At 42.6% G+C, this 25,591-nt stretch overlaps 1 protein-coding gene across 1 annotated transcript; it reads right to left on the reverse strand.

Annotated features, from left to right (window-relative positions):
* Positions 1-1,719: 1,719 nt before the first annotated feature.
* On the reverse strand, positions 1,720-13,484 carry LOC144366294 (mitoregulin-like). The gene is made up of 4 exons (XM_078020376.1): positions 13,279-13,484; positions 10,071-10,144; positions 3,809-3,933; positions 1,720-1,851 (listed from the first exon to the last, which is right to left on the reverse strand). The coding sequence occupies exon 1, from the start codon at positions 13,455-13,457 to the stop codon at positions 13,287-13,289; it is 171 nt and encodes a 56-aa protein (XP_077876502.1). The 5' UTR covers positions 13,458-13,484; the 3' UTR covers positions 1,720-1,851; positions 3,809-3,933; positions 10,071-10,144; positions 13,279-13,286.
* Between the last annotated feature and the right edge of the window lie 12,107 nt (positions 13,485-25,591).

Consider the following 25,591-nt stretch of genomic DNA (forward strand, 5'->3'; position numbering starts at 1 on the left):
AGCTCACTAGTCATGAGTAGCATTTCATTACTAATGCTTTAAAATATACACTGAAAAAAGGAAATATTTCCTTAATTCAATATTTATCCTAACTTTTATCAAATGCTTCCCTACTGCCATACCCCAATACCTTTGTGACTATAAATGAATCATTCCTTTGGGTTGCTCAACACACATTCAAATTCTACATGCAAATGGGGACCATTTCCACAAGCATTTATGAGGACCCGTACTTATTCTAGCAATTTGATTATTGCAGAAAATATTTTTGAATTTGTAAGTCTCTCTTTGGAAAATTTCTTCCAGGAGTATCATATAAATCCCTGAAGAAAAATGATTCTATTAAGTTAAGCCCTATTTTGAAACAAAAATAGTTTACCCAATGTTCCTACCTACCTAATCCATGTTTTCAACAATACTTGTCCATTGAAAACAATACTTGTTCATGTACGAAATATAATCCATCCTTGAAAAACAGTAATTTCCACTACTGAAGACATGTAAAAGCAAAGACTTTCTTAGAATATACATTATTATTTAGTATTGGTGGCATTTTTCCAGGAAAAGTTAAAAAAAAAACCTATGAATTAAAATGTATTAGCTGAGTGCAGTAGCACATGCCTGTAATTTCAGAGACTTGGGAGTCTGAGGCAGGAGGACTACAAGTTTGGGGCCAGCCTCAGCAACTTGGCAAGGTTCTAAGCAACTTAGCAAGGGGTCCTGTCTCAAAGTAAAAATAAAAAGGGGTGGGGACGTAGCTCAGTGGTAAAGCACTCCCAAATTCAATCCCTGGTACCAAACCAAACAAAAAACAATAAAGATATTACTTGTACAATATTCTTGCATATTTTACTATTAATGAGTGTCACACTTTGAAGTTAAACAAAAGATCAAGATTTATATATTCAATAAAAATTTCTGGGGCTGGGGATGTGGCTCAAGCGGTAGCGCGCTCGCCTGGCGTGCGTGCGGCCCGGGTTCGATCCTCAGCACCACATACCAACAAAGATGTTGTGTCCGCCGAGAACTAAAAAGAATAAATGTTAAAAATTCTATCTCTCTCTCTCTCTCTCTCCTCTCTCACTCTAAAATTTAAAAAATAAATAAATAAATAAATAAATATCAAAAAAAAAAAAAAAAATTTCTTTGAATCATTTCACTAGCAGAAAACTGTCTCAAATCCTTTACAAACCACACCTGCATGGCTGAGGCTGTAGGTCAGGGGTAGATCACCTGCCCAGCTAGGCCAGGTCTGATCCCTGCTCTGCATAAACAAACAAGACCCCACAACTTCATTTTTCTATCCCACCTGCCACTTATGTATGCACAGGCCTAGAATGGACGTGCGCCCCTTCAAGTCTAAGCCAACAGGAAGAAGTGTGATAGTGCTCCCCCTACCTCAGCTAGAACACTGCCTAACTCACCTGAATAACTCGGTACATAGGACATTCAGAAACTAATTATAAAATTTTACCCCTTGTTAAGATTTATCAACACTAAAGCCACATCTTTAGAACAGGTAACTTTAATAATAGACTCTCACATAACTACTGCTTGTAAATCATAATCCCTTATTTAAACAGACTGAGCCTTTAGAAACATTCTCCTTACACTAGGTCCCCGTCTTCTCTACTTACCTTAAATGTAAGGTCCCCAACTTGCTGAGCAGTAAAATCTCCAAGAGCAATATATTTTCTACTTGTTTGTTTAGGACATTCATTTTCTTGTTCCTCTTCCTCTTCTGATTCTTCTTCCTCTCCACCACTTTCTTCCATTTCGTCATCATTTTCACCTTCTTCATCTTCCTCAGAAGAATCCTCATCTTCCTCTTTGTCAGTAAGTACATCAGTTCTACAAAAAGCATTTGTATGAGGAGATCTCTTGGAAAAACATGCGAATACAAACCCAGTTGGAGCAGAACCTCTGTACCTTGAAGAACTGTTCCATTTTTGGAGCTGGCCAAAAAAAAAAAGCAATGAAAGGAAAGTACAACTAATGGTTCCCACAACCGTGCTGAGCACACGTGACCTGAAGGACTGAGGGTGGACAAGGAGCCGGTTCATATGAGCGAGGCCTGTGCTACAAGAGCACCCCACCCCCGGCCTGGGTCCCCCATTCAGGACACGCTGCTTGAGCGCTCTCACACAGTGCTTGAAACACAAGTGGGGGTTTTGATTCTGGCTCTCTCTCTTCCGTGGGTGACCTTCTTGTAAGCTCTCCCTTTCTCATAAATAAAGTTGAGATAACAACAGAACCTGACTCCTAAGGCTGTCATGAGGATGAGGTGAGTGACAATCCGTAAAGTGTTTAGAACAATGTCTGCCTGCAGTGAGCTTCCCATCAGAGCCAGTTAGGATGAGGGCTGAGGCAGTGGCTCAGTGGTAGAGCTCTTGAATGTATACTGGAGTATCTGGATATACCTAGAGCCATTTATCTTCATTACTATTGTATTTCTTTCCTCTTAATCAGTGTTGCTAAGAATTTATCAATTTGATTAATATTTACAGAAAAGTCAATGTTTGGCTTTGCTGAATGCACCACTGTTTATCTGTTGATGTCACTGTTTTCTGTTCCCATTGTATTTTTTCCTTTCCCTTGGGTTTACCTTGTTCTTTTTTCTGGCTTCTTAAGTTAACAGCTTCAATAATTGATTTTTGGTATCTTTTAAAATTATTCATTGAAGCCATGAATTCCTTTCTAAGCACTGCCTTGGCTGCAACCCATGAGTCATACATCCTTTTTAAAATATTTTTTTAGTTGTAGTTGGACATAATAAATAAAGGTATTATGTGGTGCTGAGGCTCAAACCCAGCGTCTCATATGTGCTAGGCAAGCACTCTATCGCTGAGCCACAACCCAGCCCCAGAGTCATACATTTTTATCATTTGAAATATTTTCCAATTTCCAGTGCAATACTTTCTTGAATTAATGCATCATACAGATAAAGTATGTAACATAATTTGCAGACTTTTAATGATATCTAGTTATTTTTCTGTCACTGAGCTTTAATAAAATTCTAAGAGATCAAAAAATATATACAATTTCAATTCTTTGAAATTTATTGAAAATTGCTCTCTGGTCCTATATGGCTCATTTTGACTAATGTTATATGTTCATTTGAAAAGAATGCATATTATTTATTTGCACAGATTTTTATAGTTGTTTGTGGTGGAAAAGTTAAGTAAAATATCAGCTATTCTGACATTCTTAATGCTAGAATTCAGTGAAAATTCTAGAATCTTCGAGTCAATATTCTTACCATTTTTCCCACAGTGTAAAAAGCTGGGGAAGAGCATTTGAAGGGTCTAAATAATTGATATTTTATTGCTCCCTACAAATTGGGTTTGTTTATACCTACAAGTCTTTTGTAATTTGTAAGAGAGATTATTAACATTCTCTCCAGCAGAAAAACAATTATGTGTCTACTTCAAATTTTTAAAAAACATTTATAAGAAAGGGGACCCTGTCAGTAGACACTGCAAGTCATTTTCCTTACCCATCAACACTGACACTCAGGGCGTCATCCTAGTTATTTAACACTTGTTTACGTAGCTTCTCGCACCTCTGTTTTGCTTTCCCAACTACATCTTGAGTAATCTGAGGGCAAAGACTAGGACGTGCACATCTTTACATCTCTCTTGGGATTTGACGTGTCCTATCATGCACAATAACTACTCATTATTCAGACCATTGTGGTCATTTCCTCATATCTATGCTGTTATAGCATATATTTATTTCAGAATCAAATGTAAAAATGATAGCAATATAATATCTGAAAGAAAGGAATGAAGGCAAGAAGATAGCATACTCAGTTCTATGTTCTCTGCTTGTGGTCACAGCAAGCGCCTGCAGCTGTTGAGTGAGCTTGTCCAGAAAATTCTGCTCCTCCTCCTTTCTCTGATTATAGTTCCTGACGGGTGCAGACTCATCCGCCTAGGAGAGAATATTTCATTGAAAAATGATTTTTAGTTTCCTAATTACATTCATCTTAAAAAAATAACAATAAAAACCACAGTAAGTGCTGTAGGACAAAATAAAGACTAGTGTGAGATTATACTTACCTTAGGGAAATACATCAGAGTTACAAGAAATGTAGTGAAGTAATTGAGTTGGAATGCAAGCCAAATGAAAACACAAAACCACATGGTTTTGTTTTCGTTTTGTTTTTTTGCTGAGCACTGCAGACACTCTAGAGTCAAGTAGGGGACAGGGTCTGACAGGATATTGGCTCCAGAGTCAGAAAGGAGAGGGCTGGTCCCAGGTTCTGCCGCTTACTGACAGAGACATTGTTTCTTCACCTTTGAAGGCTGTTTTCCCATCTGTGAAATGGGTTAACTAGGTTTTCAAACTCGGGGCGAGCCTGCCTCCTGCGCTGAAAAGTTCTGTGTCACTGCAGAAATGCAGAGGAGACACTCAGATGCAGTAACAAGGATTCAGACACAGGCAGGGGACACTTTCAGGTGACTTCCACTTGCTCCATGAGCCTCTAGCCCTAGACACGTAGATGAAACTCAGGCCCATAGAAAAAAAAAAAAAAACTCCTGAAGGGATGGCCAAGGGTAAAGCTGGCTCCTCCAATCTGGCAGTCATTGCTGTAAGAGCCACCACCGAGACGAGACTTCCTTCCACTCACCGAGGGCTAGACTCTACCCACAGTGGGATTAAAATCAAAATGGCTCCAAAATGCAACTCATCTAAATTATACAATGCACACATTTGAAAGGCAGTGTCTGGTTTCTGGGTCCTTAATGCTGAAGACCTCAGCAGGGCTGGAGGTTCTCTTCTGCTCTGAAGCACACCTGGGAGACCATGCCCCCACTCAGCACCTCTGGGTTGGGCTTTATTTCTAATGCAACCCAGGAACTTACCGACTCCAATTCATTCTTCTTCATGAAAATATTTATATAAAAAGTTTTTTTTCTAATATGATTCACATAATACTTAGTTTTCTTAGCTTTTGAAGAACATTTTTATTCTCATCTATTGCCTATTTTAACTGGATACATCTAAATTTAAAAAAAAAAAGAAAATATAATGATTTTTCTGTTGTCACAATTAGAAAGCTATTTAAAAAAATCATTCAATCACTAAGCAGGCAAGGCCATTGGCTACTGTTAAAAATAATGTTTAAAAATCCACATGTAAAAACCTTTGTACCCATTGCTTTAGATGATCCAAGGGGCGCTCCAAGGCCCTGGGCAGGAAAACCAGGCTCAGAAATGTCAGGGACCTGGGGCCTCAGTCTCCTGAGTCTAAAATGAGGAGGGGCTCTGGGTTCTAAGACGCCTCCCCAGCTCTACAGTTGCCAAGGCCAAGGAACTGGACATGAGACACAACTGACCCCCACCACAGCTGTGTAAGTCTCCCAACAAGCCCGACTCCAGGCAGAGAAAATAAGGTTCTAAAAAGAACCACAGTGGGTCCCTGGGAGGGCAGCAGGGAGGGCAGGTGGGCACCCGGACTCCGAGTGGGCACTCGGACTAGTGGCAGTGGCAGTGGCTGCCTCTTCCTGCCACTGCCACTACACACCCCTTTTGAACAGGCTCTCGGGACAGGTGCAATGCTTTGGGCTACAGAGACAGCTCATATATCTCAGTTGAAGTCTCAGACACCCAGAGAAGAGATACAAAAAATGACCAAAAATGGGGTACAACTGATGATAGGGGAGTTTTCCTTCTTTTTCTTGATACTAAGGATTGAATCCAGGAACACTGAACCACAGAGCCACATCCCCAGCCCTTTTCTGCATTTTATTTAGAGACAGGGTGTCCCTGAGTTGCTTGGAGACTCACTAAGTTGCTCAGGCTGCCTCTGAACTCATGATCCTCCTGCCTCAGCCTCCTAAGCCACTGAGATCACAGGTGTGTGCCGTGGCACCCAGAGGAGTTTTCAAACATCAAATCTTTTTGTACTATTCGGAGCCCTGGCTTTTCTCTCACTCTCTGAAAAGTGACTTCTGTGTTACTGGAGCTGTTTTTCTCTTACAGATGTGAATGAAATGACATAAAAGGGAAAAGGGGTAGGAGTCAAAAGTCCTTTGTGAAATGGGCAGAAAAAGAGAAATGGCAACATGAAACTGGTTGACCCTGCCAGGTGCCTGCCCCAAACCCTCCTCTGGCTTCCTCTATCCTGTGACCTGCCCTCTGTTCTCAGCCTCCACTGCAGGTGGTGGGGGGACACCTGGGCTGGCCAACAGAACATAAAAGAGCATGCTCAGGATGCCCCCTGCCCCCAGCCTCTACAGCAAGGCATTAAGAAACCCCCTCCCCTTCCTGCTCTTAAATACTGCCCCCTAAGGACTTTGCAATTCTGAGGACAGACATCATCAACAAGCTGAGGCTGGCAGAAGAGACAGAACGTCACCAACCGCTGGTCTTGGGACATCAGGAGCCACTGACCCACCTGGGAGAATCCAGCAGCAGAGTTTTGTCAGATGAGACTTAGTAAAGCTGCTTATTTTGACAGATGGCCTGTTGAATGAAAGAACTCAGAAATCTCACTTGAGAGCCAGAGTGCAAAATGATTTTTTTATAATACACAATCCAAGAAAATATCTGCTTCATATCTATAAAATTATCAAATCCTCAAACAGCCCAGATTCTTAAGATTCCTGGTTCAGGATAAAAACTAAGCACACACCCATCTTCGCTGCCTCCTGAAACGGAACAAAAAATGACTAAAGTGTTTTCGAAGGTAATAACCCCAAACAGCAAAGAATGGGAAAGGATCATGGGCCAGCAAGAGAGGGCAACAAATTTCTGCTTCATGGAAAAAACAGAAGCATGTTCGTTTATCAAGTGACACTCTTATCAAGTATCACACAGGCACAAGGGACACCCGGCAGAACACTCCAGGATCATGAAGATCTGTCTAGGATGCACATGGGTGCACGTTTAGGGAAATCAATCTTAAAGCCATCAGGGGTCTTTGTATTACTCGGGGAAAGAGCAAAGATTCTCATTAAGTTTACATTTAGTTAAGGCTCTTTTGTAATAAAGGTAGCAACTTTTAAAGTTTATTTACAGAAATCCTCAGCCTGTTAGCTCTCTTCTCTTATCTCACCTTCTGTTTTCCCACTGAACCAGAAGATTCTTCTTAAAATATAATAATAATAATAATAATAATAATAATAATAATAATAAATGATTTGGGGAGAATCATAATTACAAAAGAACTTTCCAGCACACCTATTCCTGCACTGAAGGCTCCTCAGACTAAAGGCTGGTTCCTGACCCCATGATGAGCCCTGTCCACCTGCAAATAACTTAATTTGCATTCAGCATATGGTGCTAACAGGAAAGACACCAAGATATGCCACAGTGGAAGAACCCGAGAAAGGGCTCTAGAATAATCAACCCAGGCTCACATTCTCAAATAAAAATGAATAGTAAAGGGCCACCAGACTAAATAAAGAAAACCAGCAACATAAGGATAAAATGTAAAATTAATAAATAAATAAATAGGAATCCGAGCAACAAGGAAGCAAAGACAATTCAAAGAACAGAAGAAAACTTAAAAACAAACCTAAGCATGGAAGGAGAAAATCTGAAAGCAGGAATATGATAGTATAAAAAAAAAGACTGAAAACAAGAAAAAACACTAGTAAATGAACAACATGATCAGTAAAATAAAACATTCATAGAAGTTATAAAAATTTTTGTTAGTGTTATATTTGGAATGTCTGATGGACTTAATTGTGGCTGCTACACAAAATACTGTCAGTATTTGTTACCCAATCCTCAATTACAATTCCATTTAGGAGGGAAAAAAAAAAGTCAAGAGAAACTCCCAGGCATAAGAAAAAGACAAGCAACAAAAGTATTCATGAGAGGTTTAGAAACCTAGACAATCTATCCAAGATATTCAATACCCGACTCAAAGATGTTTCAGAAAAAATAAATAAATGGAAGTAAAGAAGTGATCTTTAGTAAAATAAAATTTCCCAGAGCTCATGAGAAATATATGAGTTTTCAAAGTGAAACTATCCACTTGGTGCTAAACAGATAAAAACAATGCCAAAATATATTCTGCTAAAATTTCAAAACACCAAGGCTGAAAAGTCAACAGGCTAATTATTAAGGAACGATAATTGGACTTACCAGCATCACTGCATGCAAAGAAAACTCAACAATGCCTTCAAAAGTTTTAGTAACAATTATTTTAAATTCTATAACCAGCTAACTATTAATCAAACATAAGGGCAAAATGACATTTTCAGACTTGCAAACATCAGTGTGAATTTTTAAGGGACTGTGAAGGGATCATTTTATTCACAAGCTAACTATGGCTTAAAAATACTTATTATTGCCAGGCGGAGTGTCACACATCTACAATCCCAGCAACTCTAGAGGCTGAGGAGGAGGATTGAAAGTCTGAGGCCAGCCAGGGCAACTTAACAAGACCTTGTCACAGAAGAAAAAAATAAAAAGGACGAGGGATGTAACCATGTGGCAAAGGGGCCTGGGTTCAATCTCTTCTCCCCATAAACACTTAATATTTTTTATTTTGAGAGAGAGAGAGAGAGAGAGAGAGAGAGAATGAATTTTTAATATTTATTTTTTAGTTTTTGGTGGACACAACATCTTTATTTTATTTTTATGTGGTGTTGAGGATCCAACCCAGCGCACCAGGCATGCCAGGCGAGCATGCTACTGCTTGAGCCACATCCCCAGCCCCAACGCTTAATATTTTTTAAAAGAAAATTCAAAACTTAGCTTTCCCCAGGGCTTCAAATATAGTCTGTATATATTATTTTGTTTTTAAATCTAGCAAAGCAAGCACGATTACCTTTATTATTTTCTTCACTATTATTAATTAACTTAATTTGAAATAATTCCTTAAACAATCAATCCTGCCAATAATGGTAAATTAAATTCCATTTGACATTTTAAAAATTATTTATATTTTACTTTGCCTTTAGACACTTTGAATTGCTGGCTTAAGTAAAACTTTTCCAAATGCTTCTAATAAATAATTTAAGTTAATAGAATGAATCTCATGCTCTTTTCTTTTCTTCCCCATGGTCTTATTACTTAAGTATTTACTATTTATCTCCTGGTGCCCCTTCTCATGTTCTTCTGAATGCTATAAACTCTTTAAATACCCTCAAATATGCAGATTTACTTAATGATGTTCTGAACTTAATGCAAAAGTGTTAGCAGTCTAGTTCAGTTTAGTTCGTTATGTCTATTTAATGTTAAAATTTCCCAGGGATTAAAACCAGAAACTACTTACTCATATAGAGAACACAGTATCTTTTCAAGAAAATTAAAGGTCATTATCCCAAGCAAAGACAAATTGCTTCTAGCAAGATTTCTGATCATTTCTGGGCTACATGAGCCAAGGGTCTAGGGTAATTCTGCGTGAGCCACCACAGTGCATTCTGAGCAGATTTTAGTTGCTGCACAATAGCAACAAGCCCACAACCACTAGGTGTAGCTAGTTCCTTCTAGACCTTCATGACATCACCCTGCAATCCTTCCATTTGGTTGTAATGGACTAAACCCTGCACCTCTGAGGTTCTCAAGTGCTCTCCCTTGCTTCAGGAATTCTGTATTTCTTAGCCACCTTAAAACATTTTCATAGGCTCCCAACTTTAGTGTCTTAAAGCCAAGTAATGCTAGATGCATTAACTAACTGCTGTGAGCCTTGATTTTCTTATTTATGTTAATAAGTACCTTATGGTATTATTGAAAAAATTTAAGAAAAAGTTTGAGGAGTACAGACTATAATGCCCGGCACATACAGGGTATAAAATAAATGAAGGGTACTTCTTTTTAATATTTACTATTCTTTATTTGATCTTATCATTTCAAATTAAGACCAGGTAGATTTAGATAATGATAGGAAATATTTAAAAGTACATTTTAGAAAATCTTATTCACTGTTACCTCAATATTATCTACCATTATTATTTTGTCTTTCGGGTGAAACAGAGATAAATAAAAAGAAAAAGCAAGAAAGGAAGGGAAAGAGGGCAAGAAAGTCTCAAACAACTTCTGTGCCTTAAATCCAACTCATTGAGATATAAGCTTAGTCCCAAGAAAACCCAATAATTGAGCATACTTTACCTTTGGTAAATATCTCGACTTCTATTAGGTTCTAGAGCTTCTTTCAATCAGCTCTCAGAAAGCAGACTATCAACCTACGGCAAACGGAGACAGTTTAAAACATCATATTAAGTTATGATTCTTACATTTCAGTTATGTCTATTTACTTTTCTCCCCTTATGAAATAAACATAATAAATAATACAATAAAGTCGAAAGAATTTTATAGCAATACCTATATGCCACTACCTCGATTCTACTGTTCACATTTTACCCTACTTATTTAGTCTATCTATCCATCAACCCACTTTATTTTTATGCATTTTGAAGTCAACCGCAGTCACCAATACACTGCCCCCTAAATAATGTGCTATAGGGACCACTAAGAGAGCTGAATATTTGATGTAAAACATACAAAGACATGCACAAACCTAAAAGGTATATCTGCTGCATTTTGACAAACGTGTGTTTATAATTGAAACCTCATAGAAGAACTCCAATGTCCTTTCTAGTAAATTCCATCCCATTCCTCCTGAGACAAACTTGTGTTGATTTTTGTCCACCCTAAATTTTGCCTGCTCTTGAACTTTTACATAAATGAACTTGTACAGTATGAACTCTTGTCTACATGAACCATGTAATGTTATGCTTCCACACTGTTGTATCATAAGTTTATTCCTTATTACCAAATAGTATTCATTGCATCGAATGTTACATGACTTTGTCCTGACTTCCTGTGTTACTAAAGACTACTTGCATCTTTGTCAATGTACCCCTCCAAAAAGGCACATCTTTCTTTGGTTTCTTTTCTGCAGATTATGTGCAAAAGATAAAGTAGATAAAAAAGTAAATTCGACTAGCTTCTTCTCTGTCTTTATTATTTGGCATCCACCTGAGTTATTTACAAAATTCATACACTCAGTGACCCAAATAGAAGGGTGATTCCTTGTCCCATGGATATCATGCTGGAAATTTATTCCACTTTCTTTTTTTTTTTTTTTTTTTTTAAGAGAGAGAGAGAAAAAAAAATTTTAATATTTATTTTTTACTTTTCGGTGCACACAACATCTTTATTTTATTTTTATGTGGTGCTGAGGATCGAACCCAGCGCCCCCAGGGCATGCCAGGTGAGCACATTAGCGCTTGAGCCACATCCCCAGCCCCGTCCGTCCACTTTCTTTTCAGGTCTCTTTTGTGGATACAAGAAAGAATGAGCTAATACTATTAAAACGTCCTTTCCAGATATTCAAGGTATCAAGTGGTTCCTGAATCAATTTGTCCCCAAGTTGAATAATTTTGTAATCATCTTTTATTTTTGCTTTACTAACTGCTTTTATAGTTTACTTTTGAAAAATTTCCTGGTTCTCTAAATGTCCTACTAAATTTAAAATTAAGTGCAGAACCACAGTAAGTTACCGGTAAGTAAGTCAATACTCCATCAAGTTTTATTTTTCATTTCTACCAGGAGACAATTTTGCTTTTGCTGTACCACTGTGATTCCAATACAAAGTCACTTAAATATTTATGTGCCAAATTCTTTGGTACATTTTAAAATTTATTTTTTTAAATTCTTTTTAGGTACCAGGGATTGAACTCAGGGGCACATGACCCCAGCCCTATTTTGTATTTTATTTAGAGACAGTCTCACTGAGTTGTATAGCACCTCATTTTTGCTGAGGCTGGCTTTGAATTCACCATCCTCCTGCCTCAGCCTCCAGAGCTGCTGGGATTACAGGCCTGCATCACTGTGCCTGGCTTATTTTTAACTGATATAAAATAATTTTATTTAGAGTAAAAATCTTGGCAATAGATCCTTTTTACAAAATAAAATTAGCAAACTGATAAAGAATCTAAAAAAAAATGAACCTATTAATTGCTATTTACTTTTTTTTTCTCGCAAGGTAATAGACCTGGGATGAAATGTCACACACCTATAATCCAAGCTACTATGGAGGCTAAGGCAGGAGGATCACAAGTTCAAGGCCAGCCTCGACAATTTAGCCAGACTCTGTGTCACAATAAAAAATAAAAAGGGCTAGGGATGTGGCTCACTGGTGGAGCACTTACATGCCTAGCATGCACAAGGCCCCAGACTTATCCCCAGTGCCACAAAAACAAATAAATAATAAAAGAGCTGGGATGTGGCTCAGTGATAGGGCACACCTGGGTTCAATCTCAGTACTGGAAAAAAAAAAAGGCATAGGCATTCGGTGTACTTAAAAATGAGAAAAAACACTACTCCCAGCATTCCACCACAGAGATACCATTTCAGCATGTTTTCTTTTATATCTTTTTCATGTACTATATATAGAAAAACGTCATTAAGATACCTTTTATTCCGTTTTGTTTTTGTTAACTTGCCATTTGATCACAAATATTTTCCCTAACATATTAACATTTAACAAAAGTTTAGTAATAGTATTATTATATCCCATCAAAAGTTATTCATTCCCCTATTACTTCTCATTAAAGTGTATCATTTTTTCTATTAAGCAACAATGAGACCAGTACTTTTACTATCTATCAATCTCTGTCCCAACGTTTCATTATTACATAGGGCAGGTTTCTGGAACTCCACTACCCAGCCTGGGCGCATGCACATGGGCTACACCTCCTCACAGTGCTTTCCAGAAAGCTGAACCTGACACCCTGGAGCAGCGAGTCTAGGTGCCAGGCCAGCCACGCCTCCCCCAAGACTGAGAGTGGCCATTTTCACAGTCTTTGGGAGAGTTCATCTCCTTTGCCACTGGTTTATCTTTGAAGTTAACTTTCATGCTGACATCACTTGTGTGTCCTCTAGTTAACGTCCCTGCTCGCCCTCCAGGTCCTGCAGTCCTGACACAGTAGGACTCTTCCTGAGGCTTGGGCCCCAAGAGCGGTGGCTCCAGGGACAGGGACCCCGGAAAGCGCGGAGCGGGCGCGGGTAGGGCAGCTCCAGCGCAGCCCTGGGCTGCAGACCCTGCGGCTGGGGGCCGTCAGGGCGGGGGACACGGTCTCTCGTGGACGGTCGGGAGGTTCCGTGGCTGGCCCGGCCGGGCGCAGCGCGGGCTGGAGCGGAGTTTCGCGCGGGGTTTAGCGCGGGCTGGAGCGGGGTTTGGCGCGGGGAGGTCGCGGGGTGCGGAGCGTTTGGGTCGGACGCCGGCTCCCAGGGAGTGGGGTCGCTGGGAGGAAAGCCCCGCGGCGCCCCGCGCCCCCTCGCCCACCCCGCGGTGCGCCCGGCCCCACCGTACCTGCTGCTTCAGGCCAGGTCCAGCTTCTTCTGCGTCGTCGCCAGCTTGTCCTGAAGCCTCTGCTTCCTCCAGTCCAGGTTGCGCCTCCTTAGCCGGTTCGCCTGCCAGCCGAGGAGCACTCCGGAGGCGAAAGCCACCAGCACCGACACCTGCAGCGTCCTCCCCGACACGTCCGCCATCGCGGCCGCCCGGCGTGCACCGCGGCCTACGGCGCTGCGCGAGGGTCAAGCAACGCCGCGTTCACAGCGGGCACCGGGCGAAGAGCCGGCGGAGCAGCGGCTTGGGCGGGGCGTCCTGCTGGGTGTGTCAGCAACAGGTCAGCCTTCTCCAGAGACCTTCCCAGTGCTTGGAGAGCCCGTCTGCACCCCTCTGAGCCCTCCACAGTGTCCCATCTATCATTAATCAGATGTTTCCTTGCACTATTAGCTGACATTGGTGTCTTGCCAAGTGTAAGCTCAGCACCTCTTTATTTTTGCTCAGCAATAGAATTTGAACCACGTGTGCAACTTAAAATCCTCTGGTAACTCGTTTCTTTCAAAAATAAGTACAAGCAGATAAAATTGTTTTTAATAATATATCTTATCATTTCAACATCACTTTGGAAATTATTTAAGAGATTTCTGGTTTTTGTATTGTCTTTGAAACTTGATGTATATCTTTACAATTAACATCAATCATACTTTTTAAACACTGAGTTTTCAGTGGAGATATGTGATCTGTATCTAATTTTATAAAATTTACAGTTGAAAAAGAAGTCTCATTTACTTACACAAAATTTTTTTTCCTGAAACTGAGTTTACTATGGGTTTTTAAATTAAATTGATCATTAGATTTCTTTAAATTGAAAATGAAGTTCTTAGGGCTGGGGCCCAGTGGAAGCGCTCTTGCCCAGCATGTGTGAGGCACAGGGTTTGATTCTAAGCACTGCATAAAAAATAAATAAAATAAAGGTCTGTCAACAACCAAAAAAAAAAATTTAAAAAGAAAATGAAGTTCTTTTGTCACAATAGCCATGCTATGCCAGAGCTAACAGGAGACAGAATTATTGAGATGAGGGGCACACACACTTCTAATGATACAGGTCACTGTGATCCTGCGTGTCCCACTTCCTGGTGTTCAGGCACTTAAGTGTGCAGATCCAGAGACTTGCTTATAACTAATAGAATAAAGCAAAGGTGATACGGTGTCACCTATGATTGCTTTATGTTACATTGAAGGCTTTCCTTACAGCTTGATGAAGAGGGTGGAAGTGTTGAAGGAGTTGACATCAAAGAACTGTGAGTGACCCCTGGGAATGGCGGGGTGCTCCAAGCTAACAGCTAGATCCCTTATCCTACAACCACAAATAAACCAGCTGTCTGCAACCTGAATGAACTTGGAAGCACATTTTCCTCACTGGGGCCTCCAGATGAAAACACAGCCTGGCACCTTAGTTGCAGCCTTGTGAAACTTTTAACAGAGGACCTAGCTAAAGACTCCTGGCCCATGGAAAGTGTGAGAGAATAAGGGTGTATTGTTTAAAGTTGCAAAGTTTACAGCAATGTTACACAGTGTGGGAAAACACTTTCCCACTCTGGTTTTCAGTACCAACTACCTCTTATGCAGACGCTCAGTACTTCAGACATCAGATGTGGGAGAAGCCCCACACACCAACCAGTTCTGCAGTGAACATCAGCAGTTGAATGTCCTCCAATTCTATCTGGAAATAGTGTCAGATACTACAAGTTGAGAGCTCAGAATCACAAGACTCTGACCACACCCCGCCCCCTTCAAATTGCCAGTTTCAAGTGGTAGGTTGTCACTTATACTTCAGACAGGTATAAATCAGGAGTTCCCACAGCCCTGTCCTCGGGTTTGATTTGTTTGCTCACAAAACTCAAGGAAACACTTTACTCATGTTTCCCATTAGTGTCATCTCATCTCTTAGCTCACCCTGTTGTGTTTTCAGCACAGAGCCGACCTCCGCTACCGCCCTGGGTCCAAGCAGTCCTGGCCTCTTACCTGAGGGGCTGCAACAGCCCCCACCGGCTTTCAGAGTTTCTCTTCCTGTCCACCATGTTCTATTCCCCACACAGCAACCAGAGTAGGTGGGCCTGCAGGGAAGAAGTTGGATCATGTCACTGCTCTACTCAAACCCTGGAGTGTAGAAGCCTCTGTGGTGGCCCCGAGGGCTCTGTGTGACCAGCTTCCCTAGCCTTAGCTCTCAAGAGCCTGCTCACTGTGACCTGAACTGGTGGAGAATGTTCACAGGGTGGGACCCTGCCGTTCTTCTTCTTCTAGATACTCCCTGGCTCGTTTCCCCATCTCCTATAAGTTTTTTTTTTTAATCAACTTTCACCTCTTTATGAAGCTATCAGACTAGGTAAAAATCTCAAACTCAAAACTAACTAACTAACTAAATAAGTCACTCACAAACTCAGCCATTCCCACTCTTGGTGTTCCCGATCCCCATGGTCCTTTTCTGTCTCCCTCTAGTCCTGGCTCCCTGCCACATACAGCAGGATTTACTTATTACATTTACAGTGCAGTGCCTCCGGCCCTCCCCCCACCTAGAATATAAGCCACTTGAGAGCAAAGATTTTCGTCTCCACTGTGCACCATGAATCCTAAGTGCTTAGAACAGGGACTGGCAGATAACTGACACACAGTGAATATTTGATGTTGATGACAGTAGGGAGTGGTCAGCTGTACCTTCTGGGTGAATGGCTAAATTAAATCAGTCTCTCCTCTCAGGTCCTCCCTCCCCCCCATCCTCCTCTTCCTTCCCTCTTCCTCTTCCTCTTCTTCCTCTCTGCAGTGCTGGGCATGGAACCCAGGACCTCCCACTGACTAGGCACGCATTCTGCCACTGAGCTGTGTACCTCCAGCTCAGAACTGAATTTTGAAAGATAAGTAGGTTAATCGGAAGAAAACATGAAATTTCTCCTTAATTAAGTTTTCTCACTTATAAAACAAAAAGTTTGGTATGATGTGTTAATTTTAAGTCATTTTGGAGTCTTTTTCTGAGACTGTGTACCTGGGCCACTAGTGGTGTTCAAATTTGAACCTCATTTGGAATTCTGGCCTCATCCCTAAGATGCCTTGGGCTAAAAATAGGCAGATCCTGGACACGGGAGCCTTAGACCTACAGAGCCAGCCAGACTATGCAATGCCCTTGTTTTAACATGAGGAAACTGGGGTCATATTCAGAGAGCTGCTGGGAAGAGACAAAGATCTACAATCTTAAAATCCCTCTTAAGAAGCCAACATGTCCCCAGCTTGAATCTTTGTATTTTTTTCACCTTGGAAAATTGTTTCATTGGGACATTTTAGTGGATTTGATAATGGCAAACTGGTTTTGAGGTGAATATTAAATTTGGATTAATAATAGGCTGAATAGTCAAATGTCATGAGTTAATTGATTACAGGGTGTCTTCTGAAGGATACATTAATTGCTGCTGTTGAGTTTGCTGTTTGAAGCACTTACCAAGGGAAAAGACATTATCAAGTACCATACTGAACCTTTGCTGCTTATGTAAATTCATTTAAAATATATAAATGACGTTACCTTCCTCTGCAACTCCCAGGCCCTGAACAGTAAAGTGGTCACTTTATACTTCAATGTGCCCCAAAACATGAATCTGTGATCTGATTAAAACAGAGCATTCGCCTTCTATTAATCCAGTCCCTGTCGCTAATAACACAGCACCAGAGTGGAGGAGTATAAAGAGGAGAGGTTTGTTTCCTAGGTCTACATCAGGGGCAAGGGCAGCAGCTGAGGATGGTCTTCTTGCTGCAGAGCCCGAGCCAGGGCAGAGCTTCACATGGCGAGAACCACAAGTGTAAGGATGGGTATCCTCCGAAATCTCCACTCCCCTCCCTTTATAAAGTCACCTGTATCCAATCATGGGGACTTCACTGGGGTGAATTTATTTAATCCTAATCACCTCCCAAATATTTCATTTCTAAACACCATAGGTTTTTTTTCATCTTTTAATTTTCATTTTGAATATATTTTTAATTTATTGGTTCTTTTTAGTCATACATGACAGCAGAATCCATTTTGATATAATTATATAAGCATTTATTGAGTACATTTTATTCACAGAAAAACAAACTTTAAGCTACAAATCCCAGATTATACAGCGGGAAGAAATTTTCTTCGTTTTCCACACTGATGGAAAGGTTCATGCTAAATGTAAAAAAGCCCTATAATTATATTCACAACATTTCATGTGATTGTTCATAATACTAATACAATTTTGTAAGAATCAATATGTTTGAGGTTAAGCATAATAATAATGAAAAATGCAAAATCTAAGAGAAATTACATCAAAGCCTTTGTTATATCAAATAAAAAATGCAAATTTGTTACTAAGCACATAGACAAATGGCAAAATATATTTATATAGTAAAATATATATGTCTTCAAGTTAGACAATGCTACAGTAATGTTGGAGTGGTCGGACTGTAGTTTGAAGTCTGAAGTTTGCAGCTCTGCACATGGATTTTTGGCATTCACCATAGTGTTTGATTGACCTGGTAAAGGCTCTCTTTCCCATTCCTGTCAGAGGAGAAGTCAAAAGCAATTTGCATTTCTATTGCAGGGACAGCCTTATATTTTCACTGTCTTGCTTCAGGGTTCTGTCCATTTGTTCAGAGGAACCTTGACAATCTTGAAATCCTGCAAATAGCATGCTGGTCCATTCATGGCAATGGGCTGGTAACAGGAAATAGTAGGAACTGTGGGTGCCTTTGTAGGACAGGTACAAGTCGGAAGGTCATAGAGACAACTAAGTTCAGGGTCAAGCTGCATGGTGAGTGTCCAGGTGTCCAGTGGTCTGGGCAGGTCAGGATATCCCTTCTAAAGCGAAAACCACCATGGCTCTTTCAAAAACGGCCTACCTGGAGCAAGTCCGTTCACCTAGCTACAATCCTGGGTCTATGAAATACAATTACTCCTCATTCCTCCCGAGTCTGTGAATTTGACAACCTGCTAAAACGTATGTGCAACTCCAAAACCCATACCCGCAGTACTCAATTCTCATAGTGCTTTTGCAGGAATTTGCAGACATCTGCAGAACTGCCAAGCCTTGGGTCCTTTCACGTGCACACCCCCAGCTGAGGTCATTCAAAGTGGTACTCTGACTTTTTGCTTCAGTTCTCACTTGCTACAAACAAGTGTCCTTTTCTATTGAGTCCACGATTTTTTTTTTTTTGCATGTTTGCATTTTTTTTCTTGGAGATTTTGCTGTTTCAAGTGGCCCCAAGCAAGCACTGAAGTGCGGTGTCGTGTTCCTAAGAGCAAGATCTGGGACTTACCTGTGGGGAAAATATGCTAGGTAAGCTTCACTGAGGCAGGAGATACAGTGCTGTCAGCTGTGAGTTAAGTGAGGGAAACAGAGGTGCACATTGAACAGGGCTGCAGCCTGACCAGTGGGTGAAAATGTGATCATAGCCCATAGGAACCTACCCCGAGGGGCAGCAGTCAACGTGGCTAATTCAGTGGTCAGGGACTTTAGGACAAGAATACCAAGCATCAACAGTACTCCGACTGTTTGAGAATCAAAACTCTTCTTCAAATCTACCTTCTGGGGAGAATAATGGTTTCAAGTGCAGTTAGATCACAGTGGGGCGATCGTGGTTTACAACAGCGTATCACAAAATTATAAGGAACTAGAAGAGAGGAGATTAGAGCTTCCTGACACTAAGAAGTGGTGAACGTTTAAGAGGAGGGCGATGCTAATCACGTTGTACGTGCTGTGTGTATGATCACCACTCCACACACTTGCATGTAATAATAAAATCCATGCCTAGAGGAATTTTTCACGCCTTTTTTGTTTTATTACTGGGGATTGAACTCAGGGGCACTCGACCCTTGAGCCACATCCCCAGCCCTATTTTGTATTTTGTTTAGAGACAGGGTCTCACGGAGTTGCTTAGCGCCTTACTGTAGCTGAGGTTGGCTTTGAACTCGCCATCCTCCTGCCTCAGCCTCCCAAGCTGCTGAGGTTACAGGTCTGTGCCACTGCACCTGGCTTCCCTCTTCCTTTTCTTCTGTTTCCCTCCTTCCCACTTTTCCTTTCTTCTCTCACTCCATCTCCTTCCCTCCCTCCCTCACTTTCTTTTTTTCTTTCTCTCTTCTTCACAGTGATTGTTTAGGTGTAGAGACCTTGTCAAGTTCACTTTCGGCCTGGGTACATCATAGGTGCTACAGGGAGGCAGAGGCACGTGATTTTTTTCTTCCCAATGATGTCAGGAGTCGCGGTGGCCCTGGCCCTCACCCCTGAGCTCAGCAGGAACTGCACGTGGTCATTTCTTCTTCACTTCTCACCTGGAATACAGCAGTAAGGAGAAACTTCCTGCCATCCACCCGGGGGTATCCTGAATACAGTTTGATTAAATGAGATTAAAGTTGGGGTAGATGTTGGGTCTTCTCCTCATTTACCAGTTCTCCAAATAATGAATTGGTTTTCAGGCCCCCTCTGGCTGAACTCTTTATGTCATTAGGAACTCACAGAGTTCAGCTTACTTCATGTTTCAGCCTGTGGCCATGATTGCCCTTGTTGGTGCTCCAACGATGTCATCTCTGGCCAGTGAAGCTGGTCCCTGAATCCTTCCATACATGACCAGTCCTCTCGGGTCAGTCCCTTTGCTCTCTGGCATGACAAGATGTCCCAGGCTCATTTGTGTACAGTGGTCCTTGACTTAATGATGCTGTGAATTTACAATTTTTTTTCTCAGCTTAACCAGCCCTTTTAAAAAACAATGTTTAATTTTGAGACAGGGTCTCATTAAGTTGCTTAGGGCCTCATTAAGTTGCTGAGTCTGGCTGGCCTTGACTTTGCAATCCTCCTGCCTCAGCCTTTGTAGCTGCTGGAATTACAGGCGTGTCACCACTCCAGGCTAACAATCTTTTGACTGTGGGATGATGTGAGTGTATACCCACACCGCCACTCTGCTTTTCATTTTCTGTACAGTATTCAATAAATTATGTGACATACCTGACACTTCATTATAAAACAGACTTTGCATTAGATTACTTTTCCCAGCGGTAGACTAATGTAAGTCCTCTGAACATGCTTAAGGTAGGCAAGGCTAGGCTATGATATTCCATAGGTGAGGTTATTAAATGCACTTTTGACTTAAAAATGTGTGAGTGAGTGTGTGTGTGTGTGTGTGTGTGTGTGTGTGCACGTGTGTGCACACACTGTGGAACAAACCCAGGGCCTCATGTATGCAGGGTTAGTGCTGCATCACTAGTCATACCCCACCCCCACATTTTCCACTTATGATGGATTTATTAGGCTGTGACCCCATTGCAAGTCAAGGAGTAGAGTATTTCCGTCTCTGGAATAAGCCATTTCTCCTTTTAGTAATACAAACTATTTAAAAACTGCATCTGCACATGGGAGATGCCTCATTCTCTTATTCCCCAAGATGACCTTATTTTTTTCTCCAGAGATGACCTTTAAAAAGGTTTCTAGTATCACCTTCCTTTGTGTCTTTATTATGAGTGACTGTTTACATATTCAAGCCCCCCCAGGTAAACGGAAATATGACATGTACAGATCTTTTCCAACTTTCTCTTTTCTTTTTTTTTAAATTTTTTCTATTTTTTTATTACTAGTTGTTCAAAACATTACAAAGCTCTTGACATATCATATTTCTTTCATTTGATTTAAGCAGATTATGAACTCCCATTTTTACCCCGTATACATATTGCACATTCACATTGGTTCCACATCCACATTTTTACATACTGCCATACTAGTGTCTGTTGTATTCTGCTGCCCTTCCTATCCTCTACTATTCCCCTCCCCTCCCCTCTCCTTCCCTCCCATCTTCTCTCTCCACCCCATCTACTGTAATTCGTTTCTCTCTCTTGTTTTTTTTTTCCCTTTCCCCTCACTTCCTCTTATATATAATTTTGTATAACAATGAGGGTCTCCTTCCTTTACCATGCAATTTCCCTTCTCTGTCTTTCCCTCCCCCCTCTCGTCCCTGTTTAATGGTGATCTTCTTCTCATGCTCTTCCTCCCTATTCTGTTCTTAGTTGCTCTCCTTATATTGAAGATGACATTTGGCATTTGTTTTTTAGGGATTGGCTAGCTTCACTTAGCATAATCTGCTCTAGTGCCATCCATTTCCCTGCAAATTCCATGATTTTGTCATTTTTTTAGTGCAGAGTAATACTCCATTGTGTACAATTCCACATTTTTTTTTTATCCATTCATCTATTGAAGGGCATCTGGGTTGGTTCCACAGTCTGGCTATTGTGAATTGTGCTGCTATGAACATCGTCTTTCTCTTTTCACTAAGTAGTTCCTTTCAGCAGTTTGGCTAAGTGTCCCAGGAACCTTGTATTCAAGGTTTGGTTCTCAGGGTAGCACTATTGGGATGTGGTAGAGGATTTTAGAGGGAGAATTAATAGAGGTCTTTGGGCCTCTGGGGGCACACACTTAGAGGGGATTTGGGAACTGTGCCCCCTCATCTTCTCTTTTGCTTCTTGGACACGAGGTGAGCAGTTTTTCTCGGCCACGTGCTTCCCATCATTGCCACCCAGCAATCCCACTAAGAAGCCTAAATATACTGGGTCTTCCCAAACATGAACTAGATCCTCCAAAACTGAGCCCCAAATAACCATTTTCTCTTTATAAGTTAATTATCTCATGTCTTTTGTTATAGGGATGGACAGCTGAGTAACATACTGGCCATCGCCTCATGGTCTATAGGTATATCCCCATTTTTTTTTTCTAGCTGGCGTATTCTACCAGTCCCCTCTTAGTGAATATTTAGATTGTTTTATCCTTTTGAGAATAAATAGTAAAAGAAGAGAATCTGCAAAAAGAAAACAAATGTAAGTACAAGTATGTAGTGAAGAACTAACCCTGGCCAAAGAGAGCTCTAGCCTCTGCCCTCAGTCACCGGGAGGTCCTCTGGACTGGGAACGTCCTGCTGGGCAGAAACATGGAGTTTGCCTGGGGGCTCTGGGCTATGGAGTATTAGTTCCAACCTCTAGAGAAACCAAACCAAAGGTATTAGCCCAGAGATAGGCGGCAGTCTACGGGTTAGCCACGCAGGCTGTGACCAAGTCCCAAGAAAACCTCTGGGCACTGAAGCCTTGGGTAAACCTCCTTGATGCAGGGTCTTGCTGAGTTGCTTAGGACTTTGCTAGACTGCTAAGGCTGGCCTTGACCCATGATCCTCCTGCCTCAGTCTCCCGAGCCACTGGGATTACAGGCGTGCACCACTGCACCCAGCCAGGAACACATGCTTTTAAAGTCTACTTTCATAGGCTCAAGAGAGGAAGAGAGAAGGACATCTCTCCCCTTCAACCCACTGCTTCTTTTTAGTCAGTTTGAGCAAACTTCAGTCCTGTACTTGCCTTATAGAAAGTTCCCTGTGAAGACTAACCAAGATCAAGGAGGAACCTCCTGTGGACAGAGGTGCCGGGTTACTGTTCTCGTGACTAAAAGGCTCAGGGGTCACTCTAGTTAAACTGGGCTAACTGGGCTGCACGAAACAACCACACAAGAGACACAAATACCTATTTCTTTGGGGTTGCTGTGACAGCTCCTCTGACCTTAAAGGTCTGCAGAAAGAGAGAGAGAGAGAGAGAGAGAGAGAGAGAGAGAGAGAGAGCACGCGCTGACCCCTTTTATTGAGGAGAAGCTATTCAAGTGAGGCAAGGGGTCAGGTTTCAGGGGGCTGAGTATCTTCATGATGTCCACTGTCAGCAGGTTGACTGACACCTGGGTAGGCCATACCCAAGGGCACAGTAAGAGGAAGGGACACACACTAGGCACTTCCATGGAAGATTCTATCCTAAACAGGGCAAGGGTTTATATTACAAAGGAACAGGTGAGCATAGCTTCACCCATGGGGCTGTAGCAAGACACACCCATTTCTGTGACTAAGTGCCTCAGCACCCAGCTGGGGAGTGTAACTCAGTCACCTGTAAGGTTGGCCTCCCACACAGAGGGTGAAAGTCTGACCTAAGCCTGGGATGCAGGGTAGAAGGCCATCCACAGTGGGTGCAGGTAGGATATTTGTTTTACAGAAGCATGTGTGCCTGCTTGTGTACATGTAGATAAGGAGCTGTAGGGAAGGCTGTCCATCAAAATGTGCTCACAGTGGCCTCGATCTTTGATTAGTTGTTTTAACTCTTCACACTGAACACATTTACAAAAAAAAAAAAGTTATTTTAAAAGACACTACCATAAAACAACCATTCTATAAGTTGTCACTTAAGATAGAAATGGAATATTTGGCCTTTCTCAAGAGCAGGCAGGCAGTTTTATATAATCCATTTAATCAACAGTTGCGAAGGTGAGTCCTGGATACATCCTGTAGACAGCTCCGTGGCCAGCAGCCACTGTGAATTTTCTTTACCATTCTAGGTCGGGTGCTGGGAATTCAAAGATAGAGCCTGCCTGTCTTCTTCCTCTGACAGATGCTGTGGCCTGAGGGGTGGGGGGACTACATCTGCAAAGTGCCACGTGGCTGTCTTCATGAAGAGTCAGGACCAGAGAGGACATGATCCGCTGGCCTTGAGAAGTTGAGGAAGGGCTCAGAGGGGATGTGAGGTGGGGCCTGGGTGGGAACAATCAAAGGTGGGGCTGCAGATGTGGGATTTGGCCGCCCCCCAGGAGCTGAGGCCACACAGTGGGCTCTGCGGGCCAGCCTTGTGACTGGAGCATGATGTGAGCTCTGAGGCGCAGGCCAGCGTTCTGCCAGGTTTCCACCTTAACACACTGAGGAGACTGAAGTGCTTTCTCACACAGCCTGTATTGCCAGAGGTCCGTGAGGCCAGGCCGCATCCTCTGAGTGGGGTCTCACAGGCGCCCATAAATGCACGGGCTGAACCTTGCTCCTTCCTGGAGGCCTGGGGCTGCCCCTGCAGGTGGAGGTAACAGCTTTCCAACCTGCCCAGGGTCCTTGATGGGCTTGGAGCGGTTCACCTTCCCTTCCGTCCTCTGCTGACATTAAGAGCCCTTGGAATTCCATGGGGCCAACCCAGGTCATCTAGGGTGACCTCCCTATTTTTAAAGTCACTTGATTAGGAACCTGAATTACATTTGTAAACTCCTCATTTGTCTGAAAAGAAATAGATTATGCACTTCCAGGGATAAGGGATAGAATCCTTGGGGCTGTAATTCTGCCCATCTTTCTCTCTCTGACCTTGACCTTGCCAGCCATCAGGACCTAGCAGATTCCTGCTGAACCATCCAGAAGGACAGTAGGTGCCTACAGGTGACAGAGCCAGTCACAGCCTCTCCAGGCCTCGCCCTTCTGTTGGAGGTGACCAGGAATTTGGTTGGTACGGGTGTCCAGCAACACTTGTCCTTGCTGGCTCTTGGTGGCATGGAAGGATTTATCATTATTTTAAATTCATAGCCAACATTAAAAGAAAAAAACTCAGGAACAGGATCATGAAAAATCAGATTTCTGCTGGTCTTGGTGGCACATGCCTATAATCCCAGCAGCTCCAGAGGTAGAGGCAGGAGAATCGAAAGGTAAAAGCCAGCCTCAGCAAAAGTGAAGCTCTAAGCAACTTAGTGAGACCCTGTCTCTAAATAAAATACAAAACAGGGCTGGGGATATGGTCAGTGGCTGAGTGCCCCTGAGTTCAGTCCCTAGTACACAAAATAAATAAATTCACATTTACCAGCGCCCAGCAGCAGGCGCCCCTGCGCATATATTAGCTCATTTAATTCTCCAAAGAAGCTCTGGAGGAAGGTTCCCTTCCTATTCCGCTGATCCCTAAGCAGGGCATACACAGTGTCCCGCTGGGGCGCAGTCTGCACACTGGGCCAAGGACTGCTGACCAGGCCACCCGCGGGGGTCCTCGCAGCCCCGCATGCAGTCCACCCCGCCCCGTCCCGGCCAGCGCGTCCTGGAAGGGGCCTCCGGAGCTCTCGCCGTTGGCCGGAGCAGGTCCTTCGCCCCCGGGCCCACCCGCCTTGTCCCATTGACAGCCCAGCACAACCGGGGCCTTCCTCCAGCCTGCTGGGGGCAGAGTCCGCTGGCGCGGCCCTGATGCTGGAGCATCCCTTTCTGGTGCGCCGCAGCCGCGATGCCCTGGACTGGCCCAGCCGCGGGAGTGACTCGCTTATATCTGGAGCCCCGCGATTAGCCTCTCGCCCAAAAGGTAAGGGGCGCCATCCCCGGTGCCCGAGGGCGCCCGGATCGCAGCGCATCCAGTCGCCCTCCCCGCGCCAGATGCTTCCCCAGAGAAAAGCCCCGGGAGAAAACCAACCGGCTAAAAGCCAGCACCGGCTGCTGCGAACCCTGTGGGGACATGGGGCAGGGAGCCCCTCTGCTCGGGGCG

The sequence above is a fragment of the Ictidomys tridecemlineatus genome, chromosome 8 (assembly GCF_052094955.1).
Source record: "Ictidomys tridecemlineatus isolate mIctTri1 chromosome 8, mIctTri1.hap1, whole genome shotgun sequence".
In the NCBI taxonomy this organism is placed as follows: Eukaryota; Metazoa; Chordata; class Mammalia; order Rodentia; family Sciuridae; genus Ictidomys; species Ictidomys tridecemlineatus.